The 25,992-nt window shown below is 45.8% G+C and overlaps 2 protein-coding genes across 3 annotated transcripts in view; one reads left to right on the top strand and one right to left on the bottom strand.

Moving 5' to 3' along the window:
• The window catches only part of EPN2 (epsin 2), a 59,949-nt gene extending 45,836 nt beyond the window's left edge, over positions 1 to 14,113 (top strand). For both annotated transcript variants that reach the window (XM_084818120.1, XM_084818119.1), the window contains one exon: positions 3,163 to 14,113. In XM_084818120.1, the coding sequence (XP_084674246.1) occupies positions 3,163 to 3,488 (326 nt within the window). In that variant the 3' untranslated portion in view covers positions 3,489 to 14,113. The remainder of the gene's footprint in view (positions 1 to 3,162) is intronic.
• B9D1 (B9 domain containing 1) lies at positions 14,113 to 25,198 on the bottom strand. Its single transcript, XM_084818121.1, has 7 exons — positions 25,093 to 25,198; positions 22,634 to 22,702; positions 22,165 to 22,276; positions 21,159 to 21,255; positions 20,084 to 20,146; positions 18,663 to 18,730; positions 14,113 to 17,895 (listed from the first exon to the last, which is right to left on the bottom strand). Exons 1-7 carry the CDS (start codon positions 25,156 to 25,158, stop codon positions 17,750 to 17,752), a joined length of 621 nt encoding a protein of 206 aa, XP_084674247.1. The 5' UTR covers positions 25,159 to 25,198; the 3' UTR covers positions 14,113 to 17,749.
• Positions 25,199 to 25,992: the final 794 nt, after the last annotated feature.

Raw genomic sequence — 25,992 nt, 5'->3', positions numbered from 1 at the left:
GAGGTTGAATTGTTACATTATTAAGAATGACAAAATCACAGTGAATTCTGATGCTAATACATCGTCTCCCAATCTACACAACAATAGAACTGTCTTCTTGGATTACGTTAAAAGAACAATAAGATTTAGTTACAAATTATGGAGAAAAAGCAGTCTTCCAAACTGTCGCCTTTACATACAAATCCTAAATGGACATGTTTCCTACACCCTTCTACATTAGCTGTAATTCTACCATAGTTTTTTCCTATGGGTGACAGCAAAGATAGCATGCGTTCGTTGCCTGGGTCCTGGGTACTTTGAGTCCTATTATGGCCTGGTTTGCAGATAACGCTAACGTATGGTTTATTTAAACCATGGTTTGTTGCTTTACTCCAGGTTTGTCTGGCAGACAACAACCGAGTTCACATGATCAAAGTAGCCCATTGGCTGCAGTGTGTGCTTGTGTGCGCTGGGCAAGATTTGAATATTCAGTGCCAGGCTGTGGCTTGTTGTATCATATGAACCCAGACAGCAGGGGTTGTGTGAGGGTTAAGCAAGCCTCGCATAACCTAACGAGAGACCCTCGCACAACCCCTGTTGCCCGGGTTCACATGACACAACAAGCCACGGCTGGGGTTGAATATTCAAATCTCACCCGGCATGCGTTGAATATTCAAAATGGCTGCTGGCATGCACTGCAGCCCACCATGGTTTAAATAAGCCATGGTGGGCTTGTTCGATCATGCAAGCCAGCCTAATCAAACAAAAGGTGGCTTGTTTTCTCAATCCCTGAGTTGTTTGTCCTCTGCCCTCTCCCTCCCTGTACCCCAAATACCTTTGCTGTGCTGTAGTACTGGGATGTAGAATGTTTGGTGTTTTTTATCACTCTTACCTGTTGCCTCTGCAGCCTGGTGAAACAGCCCATGAACAAGCCATGGTTTGGGGTTCAAACTTAATGACAACCCATGGTTTAAACAACCCAGGGTTCACAGCCCATCAGCAAACCATGGGTTCTCTTTCTGGGTTGTGTGTGGTAAACAAACCATGGCCGCATTCACACATCATGACAACCCAGAATTCAACAAGGCATACCATGGGTTGGTGTTATATGTGAATGATGTCACAAACTTTTACATGAAGAAGTGGTCCATAAGCAAAGCGATGCATGTTGCAAGAAGCAGGGGGATGCCCATCCCTTGTGGGTAATTCCAAGTGTAGTTAATATGCACTGTTTACATGGTGCTGCACGTGCATTATCTTGACAACGGTTCTGCAACTGTTAATGCTGCAATGGCTACCACTGTTGCCATTTTAGCGGTTGAGACCTGGCTCACTCTTAGCCACCGTATTTCCTAGATTAGCTTTCCCCAAGCTGGCGCCCTCCAGTTTGGACTACAATGGCCATGTTCTCTGGAGGTGATACGAGTTGCAGCCCAGCACATCTGGATGACACCAGATTTGGGAAAGCTTTCCTAGAGGTACATTGTGTCTGCCAATGGAGGTTGTACTTTGGCTTAACTGCCACTGAAAGAGTTAGTCCTGTATGTAATGATCTAATCATTAAATATATTGTATATTAAAAATACCATACAACTTTATTTATTACATTGCATTCCGTCTTTCTGCCAAGGAGCTGAAGGTGGTGTACAAGGTTGTCTCCTCCCCACCCCCACAATTTTATCTTCACTCTCAATAGCACATGGAAATGAGTTCCATTGGTTCAAGAAGTCTGTGTCTTTGTTTTTAAAGCTGCCACCTGTTGAGTTCCATAGGCGACTGCATTTTTGTATTTTGAGAGCAAATTAATACTTTTGGGACAAGGTGGGCAAATATTTCCCAATTGTGTCATAGGGAGGAAAGGTTTTTGTATAGGAAGTAGAATAGCCCATAAACCCAAGGGGTAGACTTGGAGTCACAATACAATTGGAACTAAACAACCACCAAACTTGTTTTAAGTGCTTTTGTTTTATTTTGTTGAAGGTGCAGCAACTTGCTCTGGCTGTTTTAGTTCTCAGTAGTTTGAGAAAATGCCCATCTTGTAGAAGGCAGCCAAATCCAGCAGCTAATGCTTTCTCTCCCTCTTGTTATTGGCAGTCACTGAACAGGCCTTTCACAGAGGTCACCGAGGCCTACCAAATAAATGGAATTGTGTACATGCCGCAAGGAATTTGTAGTTTTGGCAATGGGCCTAAATGTCATATCCTGGGAAAGTTCTTCTTTGCTCTTTTCCAGCTTCTCCCTCCCTCCCTGGAAACGGGCTTGCTTAAGTTACACCTTCATGACAAAGCTGAGAAACGAGCCCAAAGAACTGTGAAACGAGTAGCTTTGGACTTCTGTTCCTTAAACAGAAGCCCTCCGTGCTCCACGGCCAATCAGTTTCGAAACTTGGGTAGTTCCCAAGGCTGTCTCCTTTTGGAAGCAAAAAGTACAAAAATTCCACAGGGCACACACAAGCTCCTGGGCACTCCCTGAATCCTGTCTGCAGGCCCTGACACAGGCATTTGAGCAGAAGCCAGCGCACAATAGCAAAACGCAAGCAGCAGAATAAAATAACTTGAAGTTATTGGCTGCAGATGTTCTGACTAAAAAGGATGATGGAATATTGGTTTCAGCTTCAAATTTGTTTCAGCTTCTGTTGTCTGACCTGCCTGTACCGTTTTGGAAGTAGAAATTGCTTATTGGGGCTGCATGCTTGTATAGAACCTCCCTCAAATGAATGGGTTTGGGAGGAATTGCTGCGTTTGCTCACTTAGAGAAAAGTTAGCGATGACTCTGTAGTTCCCAACTGTGAGGTGAGCCTTAGAGAGGTTGGTGGGGACAATTGGCCAGTGAGATGCTAGTGTCTTGGTAAACTTCACAGAATATGCCTCGATTGGGCCTATTAGCAATCACAGTTCCTTTCCAAACAGTGTTGTTCCGGCACTGTTTACTGTTGAGATGTGTTACTCTGGTTTTCTCCTTTCTGTGCTCCATTGCTCCTAAACAGAGGACGAGGAGGAGCATAACCTTCTGCCTGCTTTCCTTATGTTTAGAGTGGCTGGGACAATTGTGGGGATGGCACAGAAACCCAGAGTGGCAGGCAGTCTCTGCCGTCATGCTTGTGGGGATGGCTTTCCTTCAAATCAGGAGCACTTACAGGTTGGACTATGTCTCTTGTTCCCGCCCCTCTTGTCTTGTCACTAGGAACTGCTGCTGCTGCTCCAATCAACCCCTTCCAAGTGAACCAGCCTCAGCCCCTCACTCTCAATCAGATGCGGTCGAGTCCCGTCATGGGAAGCAGTCCGTCCTTCAACACTGTGGTCGTGGAGCCAGTACCCTTGCCTTCCGTAGCGCCAGTGGCTATGGCCATGGCACCCATGCCAGCCATGGGCACTGTGGCGTCTCTCACCCGCATGGGCCAGGGGATGAGTGTAGGCATTGCAGGGTCCATGGTGCAGCCTCTTCACAGTACTGGAATCGCCCCGTCTGCCTCCCAGCCTGCAAACACCACAAATCCTTTCCTCCTATAAAGGCCTGTTGTGCAGAACTGAACTTGGTGGAAGGTTTGCAGAACTGAGCAAAACGTCCGAGGCTGGCTTGGGCCAAACCGTGTGCGCAAAAGACTTGGGGGAGCTAGATGTGCGGTTTACAGTTGCATTCTTTGAAGAATTATCTCGCTAATCACCATTTGATCTAAACCTAGCATCTGCCGCAGATGGTACTTCTCACTTTTGACTTGTGGAAGCATTGCATAAAAGGATCAGACTTGCTCACCAAAGTTAGGTTTCTTCTCTCTCTTCCCTACCCCCATTTTTTTGTTAATCATTTCAACAATTATGGGAAGGACCTACTGTTTTAAATAGCCCTCTTTGCTATATTTTGTAGACCATAAACTGGACCCTGAAGTGGCTATGACCCACATCTGCCAGAACTCCATGCTCATAAAAAAATAGATTTGAGACTTGAGAGAGCTTAGTGAATGCATTTGCACATAAGCGTATACTCTTCTAGACTGTTGGTTCACCTATAGTCCTTATAAATCTAAGAAGAAGAGGGATTTGGGTGCCCAGAAGTTATATATATTTTCCTCGCACACTAAAATGTAGCGCAAAACTGTATCTTTTTTTTTTTTTCTGGGGTTCGGTGGGAAGGGTTGGAGTCAAGCTTGTCAAAAGGGGAACAGAAGCAAACTCTCCTCCAGTTGTGGAAACCTACAGGTGTGCTGTTTTGTATGCAGTGTTGAATTTCTACACTTATAAGGACTTGTCAAGGACTTCTGTCTGAGTGGCTGGCATGCTACGCTTGTGTTCAGGAGTGTTTTGCTCTGTGCTTGTCCGATAGTGACTTCATTTGGAAATTATTGTGTGTGTATTTTGTTTCTATTGACTTGCAATGCAAGTTAAAGACAAAAATGGGGGGAGGAGGGAAACAGTGGGGCAACATTGAATGCAGCTTCATTGGGACAAGTTGGGGAACTAATTTTGGATGATCTTTGCTATTATTATGCAGTTATCCTTGTATACTTTTGCACTTTTAAAAAAGCGATTAGTACCATTTTGGATTTGAGTTGGCAAGATGGGCGCTCAGTTTCACTCTTGCTGATTTTTATAATACCCTTATTTAACAGTCTGTAGCTTTGATAGACTTATCGAGTCTAGCTGAAAAATTAAGATACTGTCATTTTTAAATGATTTAATGCCCTCTTATTTATATATAAATATTTTAGCTCTTGGTTTCCATAAAGAGAGTTTAAAAGGGAATATGGACAAACCTTTTGCTTTTGAACAAAGAGTTTGTAATGAAAATTGAAACACTCCTGTGGCATAAATTTTGAGTGGAATATGAAAGTAAGATGACATTTAAAAGGAAAACACTACAGTTGCCTTTTCCCCTCCCTGTTTTATGATTATGTCTCTCCCACCCTGAGCAAAGACTCTGGGAAGCCTTTTATAGTCAGAAGATCATGAAAGAAGAGATTATTTCTCTCTTGTAATACTTTTAAAGAAAAACACTGTTGTATGAATGTTAAGTTTAATCAACTAAATTCTTCTAACTAAAGATGCACTCCATGCTAATAACTGGCACTGTTTACAGTCTTCATTGCAAAGTGAACTTTTATTCCTCGGACTCATTTTGTCATTAAGCCATACTCAGGTTTAAGTCATCATTACTTGCTTGAAAATTCTGCTTTCTTTAAATGGCAACTGTAAAAAGAACTTGACTTCCAGATGTGCAACCCATTCATACACACACACACACACACACACACACACACCCTGAGTGGGATAAAGTTTGTTTTTGTAACCTCCTTGTATACAGCTGCTGTTCTATGGCCTCTAATTTATTTTTTAGAAAGAAAAACCAGTTTTGGGATTTCTATTTTGCAATGACTGGATGGCATCTCTGGTGTCAGACCAGAGTGTTGAGATACCTGGGTCATACACTTCTCATCAAGGGGAGGCTAGAAAAGGATGACAACAATTGCTGATTAGCTGTGTGGTTTTAAGGGGCCATCACTCATATCAGGAATGCTAGTGGCAGAGTTGGGAATCTTGAGGTTAATGAAGATGAAACAGCTGCTTTCCAATTGGTCTGTGGCAAGATTTGCACTTCTCTGAAAATTACTTCCAATTGTGACTTATAATTGTATTTAATTTTGTTTGTCCAGGCTTTTGGATCTGTCCTTATATTTAACAGGCCACAACAAAAGTTACCTTTCCCTGTGGAACAATGGGAAAGCTTGAGACACCTAGATTGTTTGTGGTTCTTGTTCCAGGCCAATCTGAAAAATTCTTTAACCTCTGGAACATTCTACAGTGAACAGGCACCAACCAAGAATCACGTTTTGGCCAGTGCTGGTGTATTTCCTGCTAGCTGAATATGCCTGTGTGTGTGTGTGTGTGTCTTAAGTGCATAACATCATGCACAAGTCTTGATCCACGATGGGTCTCCCTTAACCTAGTTAGTAGCCATATTCCAAATGTTTCCTGTATGAGACTATGTTCTCCTTTAAATCCATATGAGGTTTAGAATAAAAACATGTAGTCAGTTCTTCTCTCTCTCTCCCCCCGCCCCGCCCCCGCTCCCTTCCAAATGAAGGGTTTTGAAAGGGAGAATACTCCAAAATAGCCTTACTCTCAAACTCAACACAATTTTGTCAAATTGTCCTTTATATATAATTTTGAACCCACAAAAATGGTGATGTTGTTAACATTTTGCTACTTAGAAACTGAAACATGGTATGTAGGGGGATTTACAATGGGTAAAATCCAATGTAAGGCCTATTTAAAGTAGATTAATTGAAATGAATGGGACTTAAGTTTGTCATGACGAACTTAAGTCCCATTCATTTTAATGGGTCTGCTCTAGGACTTATGTTGGCTTTTACCCACTGTGTTCTAGCAGGAGCACAATCCAGCAGAGTGCCATTGAAATGAGCGGGAAGTTTGCAAAACTGGCATGATTCCCCGTTGCTGCAGCAAGGCTTATTAGAAGTTACTCGTTGGCATTGTTTTAAGCCAATAGCTTGGAGGCAAAGAACCCTATGACTAATTCCTCATGTCTGAGAGGACTCTGGACTCCCACTTCTCTATTATTTATCCCTTATGCCATGTGGTAAAATCACTTGTGAAACTGACGAATTGCAGGAGGTGTTTATTTTACAGTGGCTGCTGTTTAAAGCAAACCATCTTGCTGACAGGCCAGTGTAGATGTAGTGGTGGTATACTCTTAACTATACCCACTCTGTGTCCCCGGAGCAAACCTTACTGCCTAACCAGGATGGGCTGTAGATCAGTAGCAGATCCTCTGCTTTGCATGCAGACAGTCCCAGGTTCGATCCCCACCAGCATCTCCAGGTAGGGCTAGGAAGGAATCCTGCCCGAAACATTGGAGAGCTGTGGCTGCCAGTCAGTGTCGGCAGTACTGGATTGGATGGACTAATGGTCTCACTCAGCATAAGGCTGCTAGCCATATTCCTAACCATGCTTAAGGGCTGTGTTACTGCTGATGGTTCCCTGCTTAATCAGGATTTGAAGTTGGCTAGCAGGGTGGATTGACTTAAATCATGGCGATTTTAAATCATGATTTTAAAATCACCAATGCTGGCTAGGGAATGCTGGGAGTTGTAGGACTTTTTTTCTGTTTAAACATGCATAGGACTGCACCCTAAATTATTGTTCAACTTTCGAAAACTAGTAGTTTTCATTCTCATGTATTTTTATTCAGAGTAGGAACAAAAGTTTACTTTTTCAGCTCTCAGTATATTTCTTAATTTTGAATTAGCAGTCTCAAATGAAGAAAATATGTGCCTGCAAAAAAGGCTACTGCTGTGAAGAACTGGCACGTAAGAACAGAAGAGCCCTGCTGGATCAGAGCAAAGGCCTCTCTCATCCAGCATTCAGTTCCCAGAGTGGCCAACCAGATGTCTCTGGGAAGCCCACAAACAGGATGATATCAGCAACTGGTATTACAGAGAGGCTCTGATACTAGAGGTAATATATAGCCATCATGACGCATAGCTATTGATATAGCTCTATCCTCCATGAATTTGTCTAATCCTCTTTTAAAGCCATTCAGGTTGGAGGCCATCACTACATCTGCTGTTTGCCAATTCCATAGTATAACTATGTGCTGTGCGAAGGAGTATTTCCTTCTGTCTGTCTTGAAACTCCCACCATTCAGCTTTGTTGGATGATCCCACTGGGTACTAGTATTGTGTGTGTGAGAGAAAAATGTCTCCCTATCTACTTTGTCACACTATGTATACATTTATACACCTCTTACTCTTTTATTCTGTGCTAAAAAGCTCCAAATGTTGTAATCTTTCTTCATAGTGGAGTTACTGCCTTGATCATTTTGGTTGCCCTTTTCTGTGCCTTTTCCAGCTCTACAATATCCTTTTTGTAATGGTGACAAGAACTACACAGTATTCCAAGTGTGGTCACACCTTAGATTTGTATAAAGGCATCATGATATTGGCAGTTTTATTTTTTATTCCTAATGTTTCCCCAGCATGAAATTTGCGTTTTTCACAGCAGCTGCAGACAAGGTCCACATTTTAATGGAGTTGTACACCACACATCCAAGATCAGTTGCCTTGTCAGTCACCGCTGGCTCTGACTTTATCAGCATATATGTGGTTAGAATTTTTTGTCCCAATATGTATCGCTTTACAGTTGCTTACACTGCAGTTGACTGAAGATGTTTTCCCTGCAGTTCATTCTGCAGGATGAAAAGCACCCTTCCATAAATATGTAAGAAGGTCAGAAATGCAGTTTTAATACGTTATATGTTCAGCATTAAGGTCAGATTTCATTTTAAATTGTTTTTTGGGTGTTTTTTTTTTTTGGTTTTTAATGAAAAAGAAACTTCTTATAGCTAAAACTTAATTTTGGTTTGAAAAATCCAATTGAAGCTTTAAAAAGTCAAGTAAAATATTTTTTATCCACCTTGCTTAACAAATCCTGTGTAAGAGGGCACCTAGTTGCCTTAGTGTGGGTGTTCGACCACAGTTTACGTAAGAATGGGATTTCCTCTTGGAGAAGGGAGTGCATCATCCCATGACCGTCTTCTAATCTCCTAACTATGGTTGAGAGTGTCAGCATTGCATCTGCATACGGCCTTAGTTGTACACAAGCCATCAGGTTCACCTAAAGTAGCACTACCAGTTTAGAAGTGTTGTGCAGATATTCCGTCTTTCCCTCCTTAATTGGTTTTTGTTTGTTTGTTTTAAGAAAAAAGAAGAAACTGTGGGGAAACCTGGGAGGGTAACAAATGGAAGATGATATCTGGACCGCCTCCCACTGCCCCTTAAAATCCCACTTTTGAGGCAGCGGAACTACACAATACACGCCTCATCTGGAAGCACCCTATCTCAAGAAAAGCTGTTACAAAGTCAACCATTTTCTCTGTGGCTCTTTCCATTTTCAATGTGTATTGTGTATTAATATTGCATAAATTGTGGAGGAATATATTGTTTCATTTTTCATGGCAGAATCTTAAACATGCAAGCACATATGGTTGTGTGCGCATGTGCGCGCACACACGCGCGCACACACACACACACACCCCCAAGCTATTTTCTTACACATTGGGAGCAGGTTAGCTTTGATTGAATTTGTGCTCTTGAACTTTTATTGTATGAATATAAATTATAGTTTGTACTGTTGTATCATAATGTTCTTGTATGTGTGCCCTTCCCTTGTTGCAGAAAAGTGGTCAATGAACCGTAGAAAGGTGAGGTTTGTCTGAGTTAAGTGTCTTGTCAGAATTAAACGTGTATTGCTTATATTCAAGGCTGTTGTGGCTTTTCAGACTCTAGATCTGGGAGTCCCAATCAATGATTTTAGTATGTGTGCATATGTTTGTTACAATACCATCGAGGAGTGCATGGCTCTTTATACAATACAAGAGGACAGGTCCCTGCCCAGAGGGGCTTACAGTCTAAAATCTGAGACAGGGGAGATGATGAAGGAAGCAGGGGAGGATGGTAGAATTAGGATAAAATGGGGGAAGGATATGCATTTATTTCAGTTAAACATACTTCAGCTTAGTTCCAGGAGGGTGTGGGAGACTAGGGGGTTGTGCCAAAGGCTACATGGAAAAGGTGAGGAGGGATTGGAAGGCGAGGTCAGAGGCAATTTAAGCCTTAAGAGGCAGCAATGGAGAAGTCTGAGGGAACAGGAGACCTTTTGGTTAGCTGAGAGTGGTGGAGCTGGAAGAGGGAACATCATGGACAAAGGTGCCTTGGGATTGGCTTCAAAATGACTGCCACCTGGCGTTCCACAAAGTGTCTGTTTAATTCGTCCCACTGGTGGAACGGTGGTACACTGGACTGCCATAATCCCTGTTGCTCAGGGAATTAGCACTCGGTTTTGTGTGGCAAGGTGGGGTGTCTTATCTTGTAAGAATGGGGTCCCATCCTGACCAATTTGCCCCAGGAGGCCTAGAGAGGCACCTGTCTTTGCCCAGCTGCTTTTAGCTCACAGAAATGGCAGTGGACATGCCTGCATTGCCTCGCATCCCTTTGCCCCTCTTCCCAAGTAGGGTTCCAGCCAGCTTTCATGAGGGGCTTCTGGTGCGCACCCCTTCCCCAGGAAATGAGCTCACATAGTTACTGCACCTCAGCATGATCAAGGAAGCAAAACTGGCTCTCATCCATAGCCAGGGAACTGGCATGAGCAGAATAAAGAGAAACATGAGGTGGGAGAAAGATGGCAGGGGAGTCAAGATCATTTTGAAGACACTTTGTGCCAAGTCTTCCACCTAAGAACAGTGGCACATGAATGAATAGTTTATTGTCACAGGCCAATAGAAGTAAATACAATAAAACCACTAAAAGCTAATATAAGAACACAATATCACAGAGGAGTCAAAATGGAATTCTTCATTTGTACTGAATTTATGCTCTCCGTGATAAACTGAGGATACAAAGAATGTACAACATTTATATTGAACCCAGCCTGGGTGCTGGTCCAGCTACCTTAAATAGTCCCTGGTGCTGCTGCAATTCATCGGTTTAATGGTCGTCCTCGTAGCCAGTTGGGAAGGTGCTAACATGCGGGTTGTGGAAAAGTGAGTGGTTGCTGTCACCCCAGGGCAAGGGTTTGGTTTAGATGTGAAGATGCAAATCAGGATTGAACACTGGTCTTCCATGCACCTGCTGCGCCTTCAGGTTCAGCATGCAGACAGCAACTCCACGGAGAGCAACCCTAAAGTAGAGAATCTTCCATGTGCAAGACGGCCCAGCCTCTCGGGGCCTGGTGTTGCTCCTGCTGACATAACCTCTTCAGCTCAGCCTGGGAAGCCTCAGCCACCAGGTACCAGGAGACTTTGCCGGGCATTGATACTTCCATTGCTGGTCTGGGACTTCTGTCGTTCTCTTAGAACTGCCCCCTCAGTAATAGTGATAGAACAGTCCATTAAAGAAAGATACCCAAGTTTCTCTGGGTCTTCTGGGTACAGTTCTTGGTAAAGGGAGAATCCTCCTCTCTCTGGGTTCCTTGTACAAATGGCAGTATAAGAGAACATAGCTAACCAACTTATTTTTCTGATTTCACAAGGAGTACAACATTTGCTTATTGAGTTAGCAAAGCAGTGGGCAACATGTTAAAGCGAGCAAGCAAAAATGTTCTCCTGTATTTGAAAACAATTCATGTGTGAAAGTAGGGGGCTGTAACACTGGTATAGGCCTAGCTTGCTACTGGTAGGAAACGTCCAGAAACACAGGAAGATTTGAATGGAGGAGTGGCATCTAAGCCACATTGGTGTGAGGAGGTGGGCTGCTGCTGTCCCTACTTAACGAACTTTGCAGTAATGCCTTTCTCCTGTCGATGAACCAGCTTGAAGTGGCCTCTTGAAGTTATGTGTGCTTGGCTGATGACATCAGTTCCTTAATTTTGCATGTTCTAAACTCTGTCAGGCACTCTGTGTGTTTCCAGAGGGCTAGTCATGTTAGTCTTGCAGCAGAAACAAAAGTCTCATGGCACCTTAAAAACTAACCAGTTTATTACAGCATAAGCTTTCATGGACTACAGTCCACTTTATCAGATGCATGAAGTGTTATCCTGAGTTACAAGTATGCATACATGTGTGTATTTATATACGGTTGTAGGGTGGGGATTGTAAACTGTGAGTACAGACAGTGAAATAAAATGCAGCAAGTACAGACAGTGACAATCACATCAAGAGCGGCCATTTGCAAAATAGTTATCGCTGGTAACGCAAAGTGTGTGTCTCATGCTCTCTAGCATTTCCCAAATGGTGCTGCTGCCCTGAGCAGTAACTGAGAACTTAACTCAGTCCTGTTGATGGTATTTGTTGATTCTCTGGTTGTGTGTGTGTGCAAGGCAGCGCTTCGTTTGCTGTGCAAGAAGCCCTGGGGAACAGAACACCAGGAAGCCACACCTCCTGACCCATTGAGGTCTGGCCTTCAAATCCCAGAGGTGTAGCTCTGGATGGGAGTGGGTGTTGGAGAGAGGCACTATGTCCTTATTTGGACATCATCATAGCCTGAAGTAACAGAGAGTAAGCTACTGCTATTATCTCCAGATGTAATATAAAAACTGAATCTGCCTCCCATATTGAAGAACAAGACTCCATAAACCCAACTGGAAGATACTTTTAAGTTATGTTGGATGGGAAACCAACCTGTTGGGAGAGCTTCACACATTGCCAGAAGTACTCTTGTTGGAGACTGGAGCAGAATTCCCAGTATCCCAGGAGTTGTTGGCAAGCAGCAATGTGGACACGTCTTCCTGCTCTGGGTGACAAGAGTTGGGTGGGGTGTTCCGTTTGAAAGGCAACATGCTCTGCATTTTCCTGTGCAATGTAGATGAGTAAGAAAGACACTGCAGAGCAGCAAAGTCGAGAGGAGCGCAGCTCTTCCACTCCCACTGTGGGACCTCCAGGTTTAGAGGCAGTATACCTCTGAGTGCTAGCTGCTGGAGGGGGCACCCTGCTTGTGGGCTTTCTGGAGGCATCTGCTTAGCCACTGTGGGAAAATGGAAGTTAGGCTAGATGGACCTTTGGCCTGACCCAGGAGGGCTGCTCCTATATTAGAAGAAATTTCTGCTGGTTTTGTGAGAGATGGTCATATACCCTGATGGGTGTGGTGGTTTAGGAGTTATCAGTGTCTGGAGAAGATGTGGGCAGAAGCTGGATGAGAAAGAGAGTTAGGAAACCCTACTGCAAATGCTTTCAAATTTAATTTCACCTCCACATCTTGCCCCTTCCTAAAGAGCGTGCAGTGACCTCCATGGGTGTCACTGCAATCCCATTTCATCCTCACAGCAGCCCTGTAGAGAAAGGCTAGGCTGAGAGAAAATGACTTGCCCAGGGCTACCCAGTGAACTTCAAGGCTGTATAGGAATTTCAACCCGGTCTTGTTGCGCTGCCCCAGGCTTCCCCCAGCCTGGTGTTTGGGGTTGCTGGGAGTTATAGTGCAACTCTGCTGAGGCCATCAGAGGGAGGGAAAGCGGCAGCCCTTCCACTGTGCCCATCACCTGCTGAACTTTGCTACTAAGAATCTAGTGCCTGAATTTATGTTTTCCCTCCTCCCTCCCAATCCCCTTTTCTTTTGTGTTGTATTTTAGAGGTTGTAAGCCTGCAGGCAGGGACTGACTTAAGAAATATCTTTGTAAGTGATGTTGGGAGCCTTTTTGGCTAAAAGGGCGGGATAAAAATGCTATAAAATATATTAAAAATGCTATAAAATATCATCATCAACACCACATCTGCAGGGCACAAGATTGGGGAAGGCTGCTGTATCCACTTCAACATGGTGAAGTGGCTGGAGCATTCCACCTGAGGGGATGAAAAATCAACTGGACAGACGCGACCGCTCTGCCATACTGTTATTGCAGTCTCTCTTGGTCCCCTCTTGATTAATTCTGCTTCAGTCTTTCTCCCTGAGATGAACTGATGATCGAGCCATCTGCTCCTAAGCCTGACATCCCAGCAAATCTGTTTCTTCCCACCCTACAGCAGGTTCTGACTCTTCCTGTTCTCACAGTGGAACATTGTGTTGCCTGTCCTTCCAGCTCTTGACATAGCTTGTTTTTGCCATTTCGTTTTTGGGCCTGTACTCTTGCAGCAATTCCTCTAGTTTCTTCCCACCTCCTCTTGCGATGAGGATTCTGTCTTTTGTTTTAACTTGTTTCCAACCATTTTTTAAAATTGCCCAGAGATACCCCAGGGGCAAACATGGCTGAGTTTCTCTCTCTGCGGCTGGAGGTACTGAATTAGACCTCCTGGTAGGCAGAATATCCTGCTTGCTTTAACTGGAATTTAACTGAAAAACTTACCTTGGGTTTATTGCAGATATGAATTGCACTCTTGTTCTCCAAAGCAGCATTTTCATTGCCCTGGAAGGGATTAATGGGCTAGGCTTGCCAGTAGTATGCAAGATTCTGTTGTTTAATGTCTTAATGTTCTTGATCAGCTCCCATCCCCACCCCAAACCTGGCGCCCTCAGGATGCATCAGAAACCCCCAGCCATGATGAGAGTTGCAGTCTGACATCTGGAGGGCAGCTGGTTGGGAAAGGCTGCCCTAGATGACCTGCGTCCAACACCACAGTGGGGAAGGCCCATAGCTCGATGGCAGAAAATCCTTGGCTAAACACCTGCCATCTCCAGTTACAGGATACCAGGTAACAGGTGAACGAACAACTTTCTCAGCCTGCAAACGTGGAGAGCTGCTGCTGAACAGAGTAGGCAGTGCTAGGCTGGATGGGCAAATTGTCTGACCTGGTAGGCAGCTTCTTCTGTTCCTCCCCACATAAGCCTATGGGTTGGGGATGGCCTTGTTCAGGCATCCGCCGAGTGTCATGTGGGGGTTAGGGAGAACCGCCTTCATTGTGGTGGCTCTCCAGTTCTCTCAGATTGGTTTCCTCCTTAGGTTCTGTGTTGACTCACTCCAGGTATATGACTTACCCAGAGTCTGAAGGCACAGGAGGCAGCCACCATGCTGGAGCTAAACAGGTCTGGGTCTGGTCAGTGCTTGGAGGGAGACCCCCTGGGAACCACATGCAGCCACCTTGAGTTGGACATAAATGTAATAAATGAATAAATAACCTGTTTACTCAAACTTTAATGGCTCACAGTTGAATGTATCCGCCATGTTTTGAGGGAGTGTGGAAGTATTGTCTGCAGTGGCTCATTTGCATGGGCGTGTTGCTGCTCGATGCAGCCATCATTGAGCGACACACATGAGTGGGTGTACCAGTCCGAAGATCAGTGAACCCTTTGAAGGGTGTACTCTTAGCTGGTTCTGCGTGATTGGTTTTGTTTTTTTCCCCTTGCAACTACTGAAGTTGAGGTGATTTCCTGAAGAAGGGGGCAGCATACACTTCTAGGGGTCTTGTTTTACAGCAACCTTCCCCACCCTGGTGCCCTCCAGATGTTTTGGACTACAACCCAGTATTCCTGACTGTTGGCCATGCTGGCTGGGGCCTATGGGAAATGAAGTCCAAAGGTCAGCACCTTCATCCTGCTAATGCTTCTGTTCTTTTTCTTTCCTACTCCCAAACTGCCTGCTTTTAAAAAAGTTGTCTTGTGGTTGGAGAGTGGGTGGGGAGGCCCAGGTACTACTCCCCACTCAGCCATGAAGCTCAGTGGGTGACTTTTGGCCAATCACGGACTCTCAGCCTAACTTACCTCATGGGGTTGTTGTGAAGATCAAATGGAGAGGAGGGGGATCACGTAAGCTGCCTTGGATTTCTTGCGAGATGGAAAAAGTGGGATAGAAATGTAATAATAAATAATAACAAATCTTGCTGCTGAATCTAGTTTTTTGTTTTTGATAGGGAGAAAAACATGGACAGCTTTGGCATTTATATAACTTTTTTTGCAATCTAATTCATGACAGTTCATTAGTATATGTGGAATGTAATTGCTTGGAGATGCGCAGTTTCAGGGTATGTAACATAACCTTGATATTATTCACTTTGGTGTGTTAAAATCTGTGGCGATTCTCCTCGACATCATTCTCTTGGCAAGCAGCCCAGCCCAGCCCAGCCAGCTGGAGTTTCCTGAAAAGGTCAGCATGATAAGCTGCAACCAGATATGAGAACAGGAAGTTATGTGCATGCAAGGACAATTGGTATCTGGTTAACATAGAGAAAATCTGGGCAACTATCCCAGTTCCTTAACAGACGACCCTCCGCTCTCCATTTCAGCCAAGTCAGAGAACTTCTGCTTTGACTGGAAAATGTAAAATAGACTTGTGTCAGGTACTCTCATTTCACTCTCCCCCCTTGTGCTTGTTGAAGAGTGTCTTTGAAGCCTGGATGTTCCCCCAAAATGCCTTTAAAATGGCTGGCATTTGGTGCAGTCACGTTTGTCCCCAGGGTGGGGCTGCCTGCCTATGGCCCATTGTGTACACAGCCAGGGTGCTTCAGCTGGTGTCAGTCTCTCCCCAGCCTGAAGCATCTAGCCAGGGCTTTAGAGCTGATCAGTACTAGCCTGTTGTTACCTGTCCTGGGGCACTTACCTGTGTGTTGCATAAACAGCAAACTCCATACAGCTCTTACATTGTGTGCTCCTCTTTGGAGCTAATGCAGCAATGATGGTGGCTCAACCTTCAGAGAGGCAGATGCTGGTATGAGAAACTCTGCTGTGCACAAGGTGGGGTGGTTGGCTGTGCAATATCCTTGACTCTTCCATCACCTGTCCCTGTTTTTGTGGATTTGACTTCCTTGCTTTCTAGTAGTCGCTGGAAGCCTCTCTGCTGCACATGGCATAGTGGGGAAATGGGGCTTAGCAGCCACTTCGTTTTCTAAAAACATTTGATGAAAAATGGTTTGGAATGTGCATTGGCACTGGCGCTTTCCTTAAGGTACACCTACAGCCTTCCTTATATCTGTAGGTAGCCAAAGGTGGTGCAGCTGGGGTTGGCCACACCAGGAAACAGTGTGACGCTGATTCCAACCCCCCCCCCCCCCCAAGAAATGATTCTGGTTCAGAGCAGATGGGGAGAGAATCAGCATCTATTCTAGCTATCTTGGCCTCTCATTTAGTTCCCACCAGGCTGCAAGTTTGGAATAGAAGTGAATGTCCTTTTATAGTTGATACATACTGCTGCTCTTTGGGGGAAGGAGGGGCTGCATATATAGCAAACATCACAGTCTTGTGCTATTAATAAGACCTCTCCAGGGTCAATTCAGCTTATGGATAATAGTGTTGCAGAGTTTTCTGTTAGGGCCATTTGCTTTGCACGGCGTTCTGGCTCCCCCTATTGAAACAGCTTAATAAAGTTATTTCCTCTTGCGTTGCTGAGAACCTGGCAAGTTTCGTGCTCGCTGTTCGAATCAGTACTGTGGACAACAGCACTGTGCAGCCCTGGCGATGCTGCTCAAATGAGCTTCCAGAGTGGGTGTGTGAAGTAGGGGCCACAAGGAAGACTCCCCTTCCCACCCCCTCCTCTGAATGCTGCTGATGTGATGTCATTATAAAATCATTTAACACAAGCTGCACATTTAAGGATGGGTGTATATGTGAGCAGAAGGTAAAGACAGGTCAAATTAACTTGTGGAAATACAGCCTTAATGCCCAAGGCTGTGCTGTGTCTGCTACAACTTGTATGGGAACATACAGGAATGCCTCCTGTAAAGAAAACAGTTGTGCATTGCAACCCAGAGACACGGGCTCTTGCAAATGGCTTACCGTAGCAGTGGCTGGCCCAGAGGAGGCAAATTTGGTACATTATGATTTACTGTATGTTACAGTTGTAATAATGCTGTAAGCAAAGGATAACCGAGAGGCGCCCTGTTGAGTGACGTGACATGGAATCCATCCTACTGACTATATACACCGAGGTGGCAGAAGCTGGACTCTACATTCGGCTGCAAGTGGGCCTAACCTTTTCAAATGTTCCTCCATTTTACCCACGCCCCCCATAATAACCCTAGTAGTCAACCAATGCATCATGTAGAGGGCTGTGCAACCCTCGTTTCCTGCTGTGCTAATTTTCCACATGCAAGAAATTTTTTTAAATTTAGGGGAGCAGTCAAAAATACCCCCCCGCCTCTGCCCACAATCACCAGTGCTCTGCAATGGGGCAGTCCAGAATTCTGCTGCCTTTGCTCGTGTAGAATGGCTCTCAGACAGTGCTGGTGTGTGCTGCTGGCTTGGTCAGAGAGCGGTTGCATCAGTCCTAGCTGCACTGGTGCAGCCCCATTATGAGAAGAACAAGCCTGAGGTGGTGCTTGGAGCAATCCCGGTCAGAACATCTTGCAGGGTTGGTGCAGGGGCCACTGCGGCGGATTTTGATGCAGCCCTGGAAGCTCCGGTTTAATATTTATGGATTCCATCTGTCACCGACATCAGTGAGGGGTTCAGTGGGCTCTCGGGGCTCACGTTGTAGCCCAGCTTCTTCATGTCCTTGGTCACCACGTTGAAGGAGAGAGTGACAAAGCCTTGCGAACGCACTCTAGTGACTAGAAGAAGGCAACCCAAAATCAGCAAGGAGAACTGGCTAGGCGCTCAAAGAAGAACCCGTTAAAATCTAACAGCAATTTAGGATGCACTTTTAGAAGACCACATTTGCATTTTAAGGTGCTTGAAAAAGGGGGAGAGAGAAGAGGTAAGGACTGTGTCTGTTTGTGGGGAAGAGGCTACACCTCCAGTGCACAAAGACAGCTGTGTCGGATCAGACAAGAGGCCCATGTAGTCCAGCGCTCTGTTCTCACAGTGGCCAACCGGATGCCCACAAGCAGGGCATGAACGCAACAGCTCCCTCCCTCTCATTGTTCCCCAGCAACTGGCATTTAGAGGCCTCTTTAACTACACACTGCAGTGTGTCTCATGCAGATAGATGTTCCCATTTTGCAGCCCCCCTACCACTCCTACCCTTCCCTCATTTTTCTGCTGTAGGGTACATCTGAAAAACAGCTAACATACCAAAGCAGATGTCCTCTCATGGAGCTCCTGCTGCCTTTGCTTCGCCAATGAACACCTCCCCCACTCTGTCTCCTCCCTCCCCAAAGGTAAATTCTCTGAGGCTGGCACCCTCTTCCAGAGTAAGAACAGCCCTGATTGTGAGCACATGTTACATTTTTGGCAACGTTTTAGTCTCTTGCCTTTGCCTCTGCAGGGCCTGGCACACTATTGGCTCTTCATGCACAAGTACAGACAAAGAAGATGGAGTTCATTCCCAGAGCACCGCCTGGCCAGCCCAAAGGACCTTCTCTTCCCAAGCATTTACCTTCGCGGCCTTCTCCCTGCGCTACCACCTTGGGATCGGTGAATTCTGGGTGCCTCCCCGTGAGCCAGCTGGGAGAAAGGCAAATGAAAGTTAGTGCAATAAAAAGGTGGATGCCAGCCTGCCCCACAGCTTACTGGATTGAAACCTTCAGGTTTTCATACAGCCAACCTCCCACAATCCTAGAATCTCTCTCCCATCCTACCCCGTACGTCTGTCCACCCACCCACAGACTTTCCCATCCCTTGCTAAAGAGCACATAGGAAGCTGTCTTATACCAAGTCAGATCACTGGTCCATCTAGCTTAGTATTGTCTGGACTGACTGGGAGCAGCTCTCCAGGGTTTCAGACAAGGGTCTTTCCCACTGGTGCCATCAGGGATTAAACCTAGGAGCTTTTGCATGTAGAGCAGGTGCTCGGCCACTGAGCTACAGCCCTTCTCCCTGCTTCTCCCACTGAAACTTAAAACAAATTTTCCTCTGCCAGTTTGCCAACAGCTTGCAAATTCCCTCTATACTTCCCCAACTCTGAGTACAATGTATGAGGATCTAGCCCCTTTCCTCCAGCGCACGGAGAGGCCAAACACTGGAATCAACACAGTGTTAGCTGTGTGCATAGTGTATGGGGTAGCTGTAAGGTGGAAGGAGGTTGTCCTAGGAGGCAATTTGTATAAGCTGGGTTTTCTGTTTAAATACCCAATTGTGCAGCACTCTCTTACAGTGTGTGTGTGTGTGTGTGTGTGTGTGTGAGAGTGTGTGTGTGTGAGAGAGAGGAGAGTAGGGACGTACCATTTGTGTAAAATCTGTTCCATCTGTGTTTCGCAGATTGTCAGGTGCCTTTCATTCTGTCATCCACTTATGGATGGAATCAGATTTTTTTCCCAATTTGCAGAAATTGCACAAATTCGTATTTGTGCAAATGCGCAAATCCCACCCAAATGCATATTGTCATGCTTTAGCCTATGGAGAAATGTGCATTTTTGGCTGGTGTTTTTTTTTTTAATGTATTTTTCTATGACTAAATTGCATAAAATTCCAGAAGGTAAAAAAAACTGGCCCACAAGTCTGCGGAATCTGTGCGACTCGGGAAACGCTGGTCTGCTGTGGCCTTCATGAGTCGGATTCATAGAAAGCCAAACGCATTTGATTCTGTTGCAAATTTTTCTGACATCCCTGGAGAAGAGTGCACGAACGGAGGGGGGCATGCACTTGCAACCAGGCAGTTGCATGGAGCTTCTGATTCACAAGTGATGTTACCTGCAGGGGGAGGAGCTCATACTGCCACCCCAGCAGGCAAAGCTCTGATCTGGGACAGTGGTGTGTTCAAGTGAATTCAAATGGCTGCTGGATCACACCGGATCCAGGAGTTTTACTCATACAAACTTTCACTAAGGACTTGCCCTCATTGCTAGCTTCTTTCCACACCTTGTAAACTTTTGCAGCTTCGATGTAGATTCTGGAACAAACATTGGGATGGTCCTTTTATGCCTGAAACAGAATTTAGACTGTCTGAATCCAGAAGCTGAATTTGGCTTAAGCACTTAGAAATGATGTAAACAATAAATACTGAGATTGCCAATACTTTCCCCTTCCCAATGCTAGAAACCCTCATGCACTCCTGGGAAGAAAAGCATTATTTCATTCTACATAGGGTGAAAAATAAAACATAAAGAATAATGATGCTGCTGATAGAACACATGCAATGGCCTGTCTGAGTCCCTTGTGGAAGGAAGGTGGGATCTAAACTTAAAAATAAATGAATAAATCAGGGTGATTTCATCTTAATGGACACTCTCCATCAGCTTTGCTGAGACCAGCCTAATCAGGTCCCTCCTCTCCCTGAATCGTTTCCATTTGAGCTGGTTGTTATAAGAACTTTGTAACTTTAAGAACTGGTGCCTCCACTTGTCTGTTTTCCTCTTCCCTCCCCATCCCTTTTTCCTTTTATGTCGTGTTTTTTAGATTGTAAGTATCTGGGCAGGGACTGTCTTGTTTGTTACTGATCTTACTTAAGTCTTTTCAGATGAAAAGTGGAGTAAAAATTCATAAAATAAATAAAAGACCATTTCTTGGACTAAGCCATTAGATAAGGGAAGTTTACACTATTAACTTATCAGATTTGACACCAAACCACCACATACGTCACAGCTGTTGCCCATCGCAGGCAGCTGAAGAGGAATTTTATGGATTTTCAATAATCCCCTGGTACAACATAGGAACATCAGAAACTGCCTTATACTGAGTCAGAGCCTTGATCCATCTATCCTATTATTGTCAACACTGACTGGCAGCAGCAGCTCTCCAGGGTTTCAGGCCAGAGTTCTTCCAGCCAGGGATTGAATTTGGGACTTTCTGGATGCAAAGCAGGGGCTCTACCATGGAGCTACAGCCCTTCCCCTGGTAGTTTTCCTATTGCCATTTGAACACCAGTTTCCCAGAATGCAACAACTGCATTCAAAGGAACCCAGGAAATTAGTAAGGAACACGATTATGAACTCACCTCCCGGGTGTAAAAGGAATATGAACAGCTCCGTAACCTCGAACCACATCATTGCCAAAAAGATCCGGGCCATACACACTTATGACTATCTGTGGCCCTGAGAGAAAGAAAAGGACAATAATCCCAAGGGTGTTAACACAGCATGGTGATGGACAGGAGTTGTTTATTTCTCATACTTTTCATTACTACAATACTACTTTGTTTTTCTGCATCGGGCAGGTGGGTATAGCTTGATAGGGGAGCAGCTTCAAAGTCCGATCATGTGCCCTTATAGTGCCTAACGATGCTTACTGGTTAAAAAGCTGGCCAGATCTTAACACCCCTCCTCCTTTACCAGATTCAATACCCATTCTCTTTAGGTAAGAGATCTTAGGTAAGAGGGCATCTGTGGTCTGAGACTCTCTATCAGGCAGGACTGTAAAGAAGCAGTGCTGGGAAAGGTCTCTGCCTCAAGGGAGCACTGCTAGAAGCAATGGGGTGAGGCTAAATCGACTATTAGTCCAATTCAGGATAAAATTCTTGGTAACCTTGATGGAGATGAAAGAACATCCAAAATGTAGTTATAATCAGAAGTTGGCTTCAAGGTCCCCTACAGCTCCTCTTTACCCTTGCCCATAATTAGGAGAAAGCGATTAAGTCATGCAAAACACTGAGCAAAGGTACTTAATTTACATAATTTATACTGTGTAGAGAATGCAGCTTTGCTTGGCAAAGACTTTGGGCAGTCGTGGGGCATATTTCTGAAATTTGTTTTATGCCAGGCAACATTGTATTAAGCAAAAGGGGTCGCTCGGCCCTATCAGTTTTATCTTTCCCATCAGATACCTTGAAGTCTCACCAAGAGGCAACAGAAACCCTCCGCACATGCTGTGTTCCAGACTTCTCTCCTAGGGTGAATAACTCACATGTACATGCACTTGGGAGACCCATCTGACATTTTGGCCTCCCTGTTCCTGTGAGTAGTTAGCAAGCCAAAGGGGCTGGCGCTTTTGAAGGTTTCACTTACAGCCAAATGGGTTGGTGCTTTTGAAGGTGATGTCAATGGGGAAGTTCCACACCAGGTCCTGCTGGGCATGTCTGTTCTTAGAAGTGATCTGTGAGATTCCTTCCTCCAAACCCTAAAAGCAAGTTGAGGGTGGGGGTGGGGAGAGGATTAAGTCAGGCTGCTATGTTTGGTTTTTTTAGTCCAGCATTCTTCTCCCAAGAGCAGATGCCTCTTGGAAGATCGCAAGAAGGACAGAGGCAACAGCCTTTTCCTCAAGTCTTGGTAACAGTATTTCTGGATACTGAGGCTCTGTTTAGGTATTACAGATGGTAACCATTGAGTGGCCCATCCTCAGTGGATTTAAAATACAGTCACACAAAACCGATAAATACAGTCCAAGTTGTTGACAGAAATGCTGGGCTGTATTTCAAATAAATCAGTAAGCAGTACACAGCTAAGGAAGCGACAAGAGGGCTGGAGAAAGGCTTACCGAAGCAGGAGCCCAGTCGTAACCGTACACGAAGCAGTACTTGCAGTAGAGGTTGTCGAACTCTGGGAACTGAAAACGAAATCCATGCCTTAAATTTTCTGCACAGCTTGGTATACTAATCCAAGTTGGTAAGTTTGCCAGATGCAGTGCAGGGCCAGAGCTCCTATGCCTTTAACAGCCAGAAAAGGAGAAAATCCCCCCCCCCTTCTTCTGTCTTTGCAATAATTAATGACTCGGAGGCCTGATTCACTTTTATTCAGGCTGATGGACGAAATGTGGTGCCTCTGCCAGCAGCTGTTAAAGACACAGGAGCAGAACCAGTGAAAAAGATGGCAGACTGGGGATACCTGGTTTGGCAATGGTATGTGTAAAAATACTTTTATACTCTAGTTTTAAGCTTTTATATTTCATATTGTTTTTATGCTGTACTTCAGATTTTAATTTTAGAAACGTAATAAATAATAGGATCTTGCAGTTGATCACAAGCTGAACATGAGTGAGCAGTGCAATGTGGCTGCAAAAAAGGCAAATGCAATTCTAGGTTGCATCAATAGAACTATAGTTTCAAAATCACGGGAAGTACTAGTTCCATGCTACTCTGCACTGGTCAGACCTCACCTCAAATAATGTATCCAGTTCTGGACACCACAGTTTTAAGAAGGATTCAGATAAACTGGAATGAGTTCAGAAAAGGGTAGCAAAGATGATCAAGGGACTAGAAACTTAGTCCTATGATGAAAGATGGAAGGAACTGGACATGTTTAGTCTTGAGAACAGCAGACTGAGGGGAGATATGCTATCACTTTCCAAGTACCTTAAAGCAGCGATCCCCAACCTTTTTGGCGCCCGGGACTGGTCTCGTGGAAGACAATTTTTCCACGGATCGGGGGTGTGTGTGTTTTCGCTGGTGGACTTCTGGCTGCTGGGATGCAAAAAGAATGCGAATTCTTTGCAGTAATCGGCTACGTAAAGATTTACATAGCCTATTACTTGAAGAACAGGGATGCAAATGGCGTCCGCTATGCGGACGCCATTTGTGTCCCAGCGGCCGGAAGTCCGCCAGCGGCCGGAGTCGGCCGGCAGCTCCACGGACTCGCTGTGGAGTGGAGCCGGCTGGGGCCGGCAAGGATTCGGGGGGTGGGGGGGAGGGACAGATCACCCCCCCTCCGTGGACCCCCGGTGAGGGGATTTCGCACACCCCTGCGGTACCGGTCCGCGGCCTGGGGGTTGGGGACCCCTGCCTTAAAGGGTTGTCACACAGCAGAGGGCCATAACCTGTTCTCTGTCATCCAAGAGTGTAGGGCATGAAATAACAGGCTTAAATTATGATGGGAGATTTCAGATGAACATCAGAAAGAATTTCCCAATGATCAGAGCAGTCAGAGAGTGGAACCAACTGCACAGGAAGGTGGCGGGCACTTCGTCGCTGGACGTATTCCAGCGGAGACTGGTCAGAGATGCTTTAAACTGGATTCCTACACTCAGAAAGGGGTTGGACTTGACGGCTTCAGTGGCCCCTTCCAACCCTACGATTCTATAAGAATACCCCTGTTGTCGCTTATTCTCGATTTTTTTTTTTAACCTTTTCGCGAATTCGTGGCAAGAACTGTAACAACTGTTGAAGTTGCTTAGTGAACATTTCTGAATGTACTTAACTGCAGTTCTGGCTGCGGAATACGGGTTGAATAAAAAGAACTTACAAGTTTGTCTTAAAAGGCAGGCAGACCAGAGATAAATGCCCCGCGTGCCCCCAGAGCTTTCGGGCGGACCATGGGCCTGGCCCTGTGAAAGGCAGGGTGGGTGGGAGATCCCAGCCCTGTCCAAAGACCCCCCTTTCAGCCCCGGGAAGACCTCTTTTCCTCCTGGGAATGGTCTCCATCCACTCTTTCCCCAGCAGCTCCTCCTCCTCCTCTCTAGGGTTGCCACCTTCACTTTCTCTTGCCCCGGCTGCTGTGCATTGCCTGGTAGAGGCAGTAGTTCCACAGGGGAAGCTGGCTGGGGCATGCTGGGAGTTGTGGTCAGACACCTCTGGAGGACGCCAGGTTGGGGGAGGCGGAATTACGGGCAGGCCTAACGACACGTGTCAAGTCAGGGCGCCCCCCCGCTCCCCCCGCCTGCTGATTGTGCCTGGTCTCTGGGTCCGCCTGCCACGAAAAGCTGCACCGGTTGGGTCTCTGCCTGCTGAGCAGCAGGAAACAGTCAGAAGGGTGCTAACGCCGGAGGAAGAGGCCATATCCAGGGGCAGGGCAGGGAAACGGGAGGCGGGACCCCCGAATAGAAAGAAGGCAAGGAAACGCCGCCACCCCCTTCCGTCGGACGTTGGTTGCACCCGTGGCCCGGGCGGCGGCGGCGGCGACGCGGGAGATACCATGGCGACCTCCGAGGGGGGGGAGATGATGCACCGTTCTCTCCGCCCCGGCGGGGCCAGGACGGTTTCCTCTCCATCCCCGCTCGCTCACCTGCGCGCTCTCGATCTGCCCGGTGGCCATGAGGAGGAAGACGGTGGGGCTGGCGGCGGCCGCCATCGGGCCTCGCAGGCTCGGAGAAAGGGCCCCGTTGCTAAGGGCAGCGTCCTTCGCCTTCCTTAGCAACGGCGGACGGCGCGCCGCTTGGGTCAACCCTCCTTACGGTGCTTTTTCTCGATCGCGAAGGGGCGTGGCCTGGCAGTATGCGCTGCGCTATGATATATGCGGGCGCGCGCCTGCGCCTGCGCATAAAGTCTCCCATTGCACACGCGTGTGCTTTGCAGCTGATGAGCGTAATGCACATTTGTTTGCTAATTATGTCGTTGTAAGTTCTTGATTGTAATTTTTTTTATCAACGTTCTGTTTTAATGCATTTTTTGTGAAGTGCTGAGAGATTTTTTAAATGTGGTGAGAAGTATGTAAATCTGTTAAATAAATTATATGTACTTGTGCGTATGTGAACACACGCGCACGCACACAGGGCATCGTCTGCAGGCACAGGAGGCAGCCCCCGTGCTGGAGCTAAGCAGGGCTGGGTCTGCTCAGTGTTGGAGGGAGACCCCTGAGAACCCCATGTAGCCACCTTGGGTTCCACGATGGAAGGAAGGTGGGATATAAATGTAATTATATGCGCACCACAAAATAGTGTAACGTGGCATTATTGTCATTAAAAAGCAGCAGCGATAATTAGCAACAGTAATAACGTGGATGGCATTATGAGCTGCCGCAATAGTCAGTATTTGTATTATTATAATAACGATATGGTGTTAACTGCTGTGCTAGTAACTGTAATAATATGGTTTTGTTTTGTTTTGGTATTGTGTTTTTATTGAATTTTATTGTTTTATATTATTCCTGAAAGCTGCCTTGAGGCTATTAATGAAGGAAGGTGGA

This window comes from Heloderma suspectum, chromosome 12 (assembly GCF_057233095.1).
Source record: "Heloderma suspectum isolate Gila_16-S chromosome 12, 16-S_ref, whole genome shotgun sequence".
Lineage (NCBI taxonomy): Eukaryota > Metazoa > Chordata > Lepidosauria > Squamata > Helodermatidae > Heloderma > Heloderma suspectum.
This window is presented reverse-complemented; position numbering and strand designations above follow the sequence as displayed.

What these genes read in the sequence shown, in the direction of transcription:
- B9D1 (XM_084818121.1), bottom strand. Translation starts at nt 25,158, where the DNA reads ATGGCGGCCGCCGCCAGCCCCACCGTCTTCCTCCTCATGGCCACCGGG. An exon ending in ACGACTGGGCTCCTGCTTCG is followed by an intron (nt 22,277 to 22,633) that starts GTAAGCCTTTCT and finishes ACTTGCTTTTAG; the next exon opens with GGTTTGGAGGAAGGAATCTC. An exon ending in AAGCTGCAAAAGTTTACAAG is followed by an intron (nt 18,731 to 20,083) that starts GTGTGGAAAGAA and finishes CCTTTCTCCCAG; the next exon opens with CTGGCTCACGGGGAGGCACC.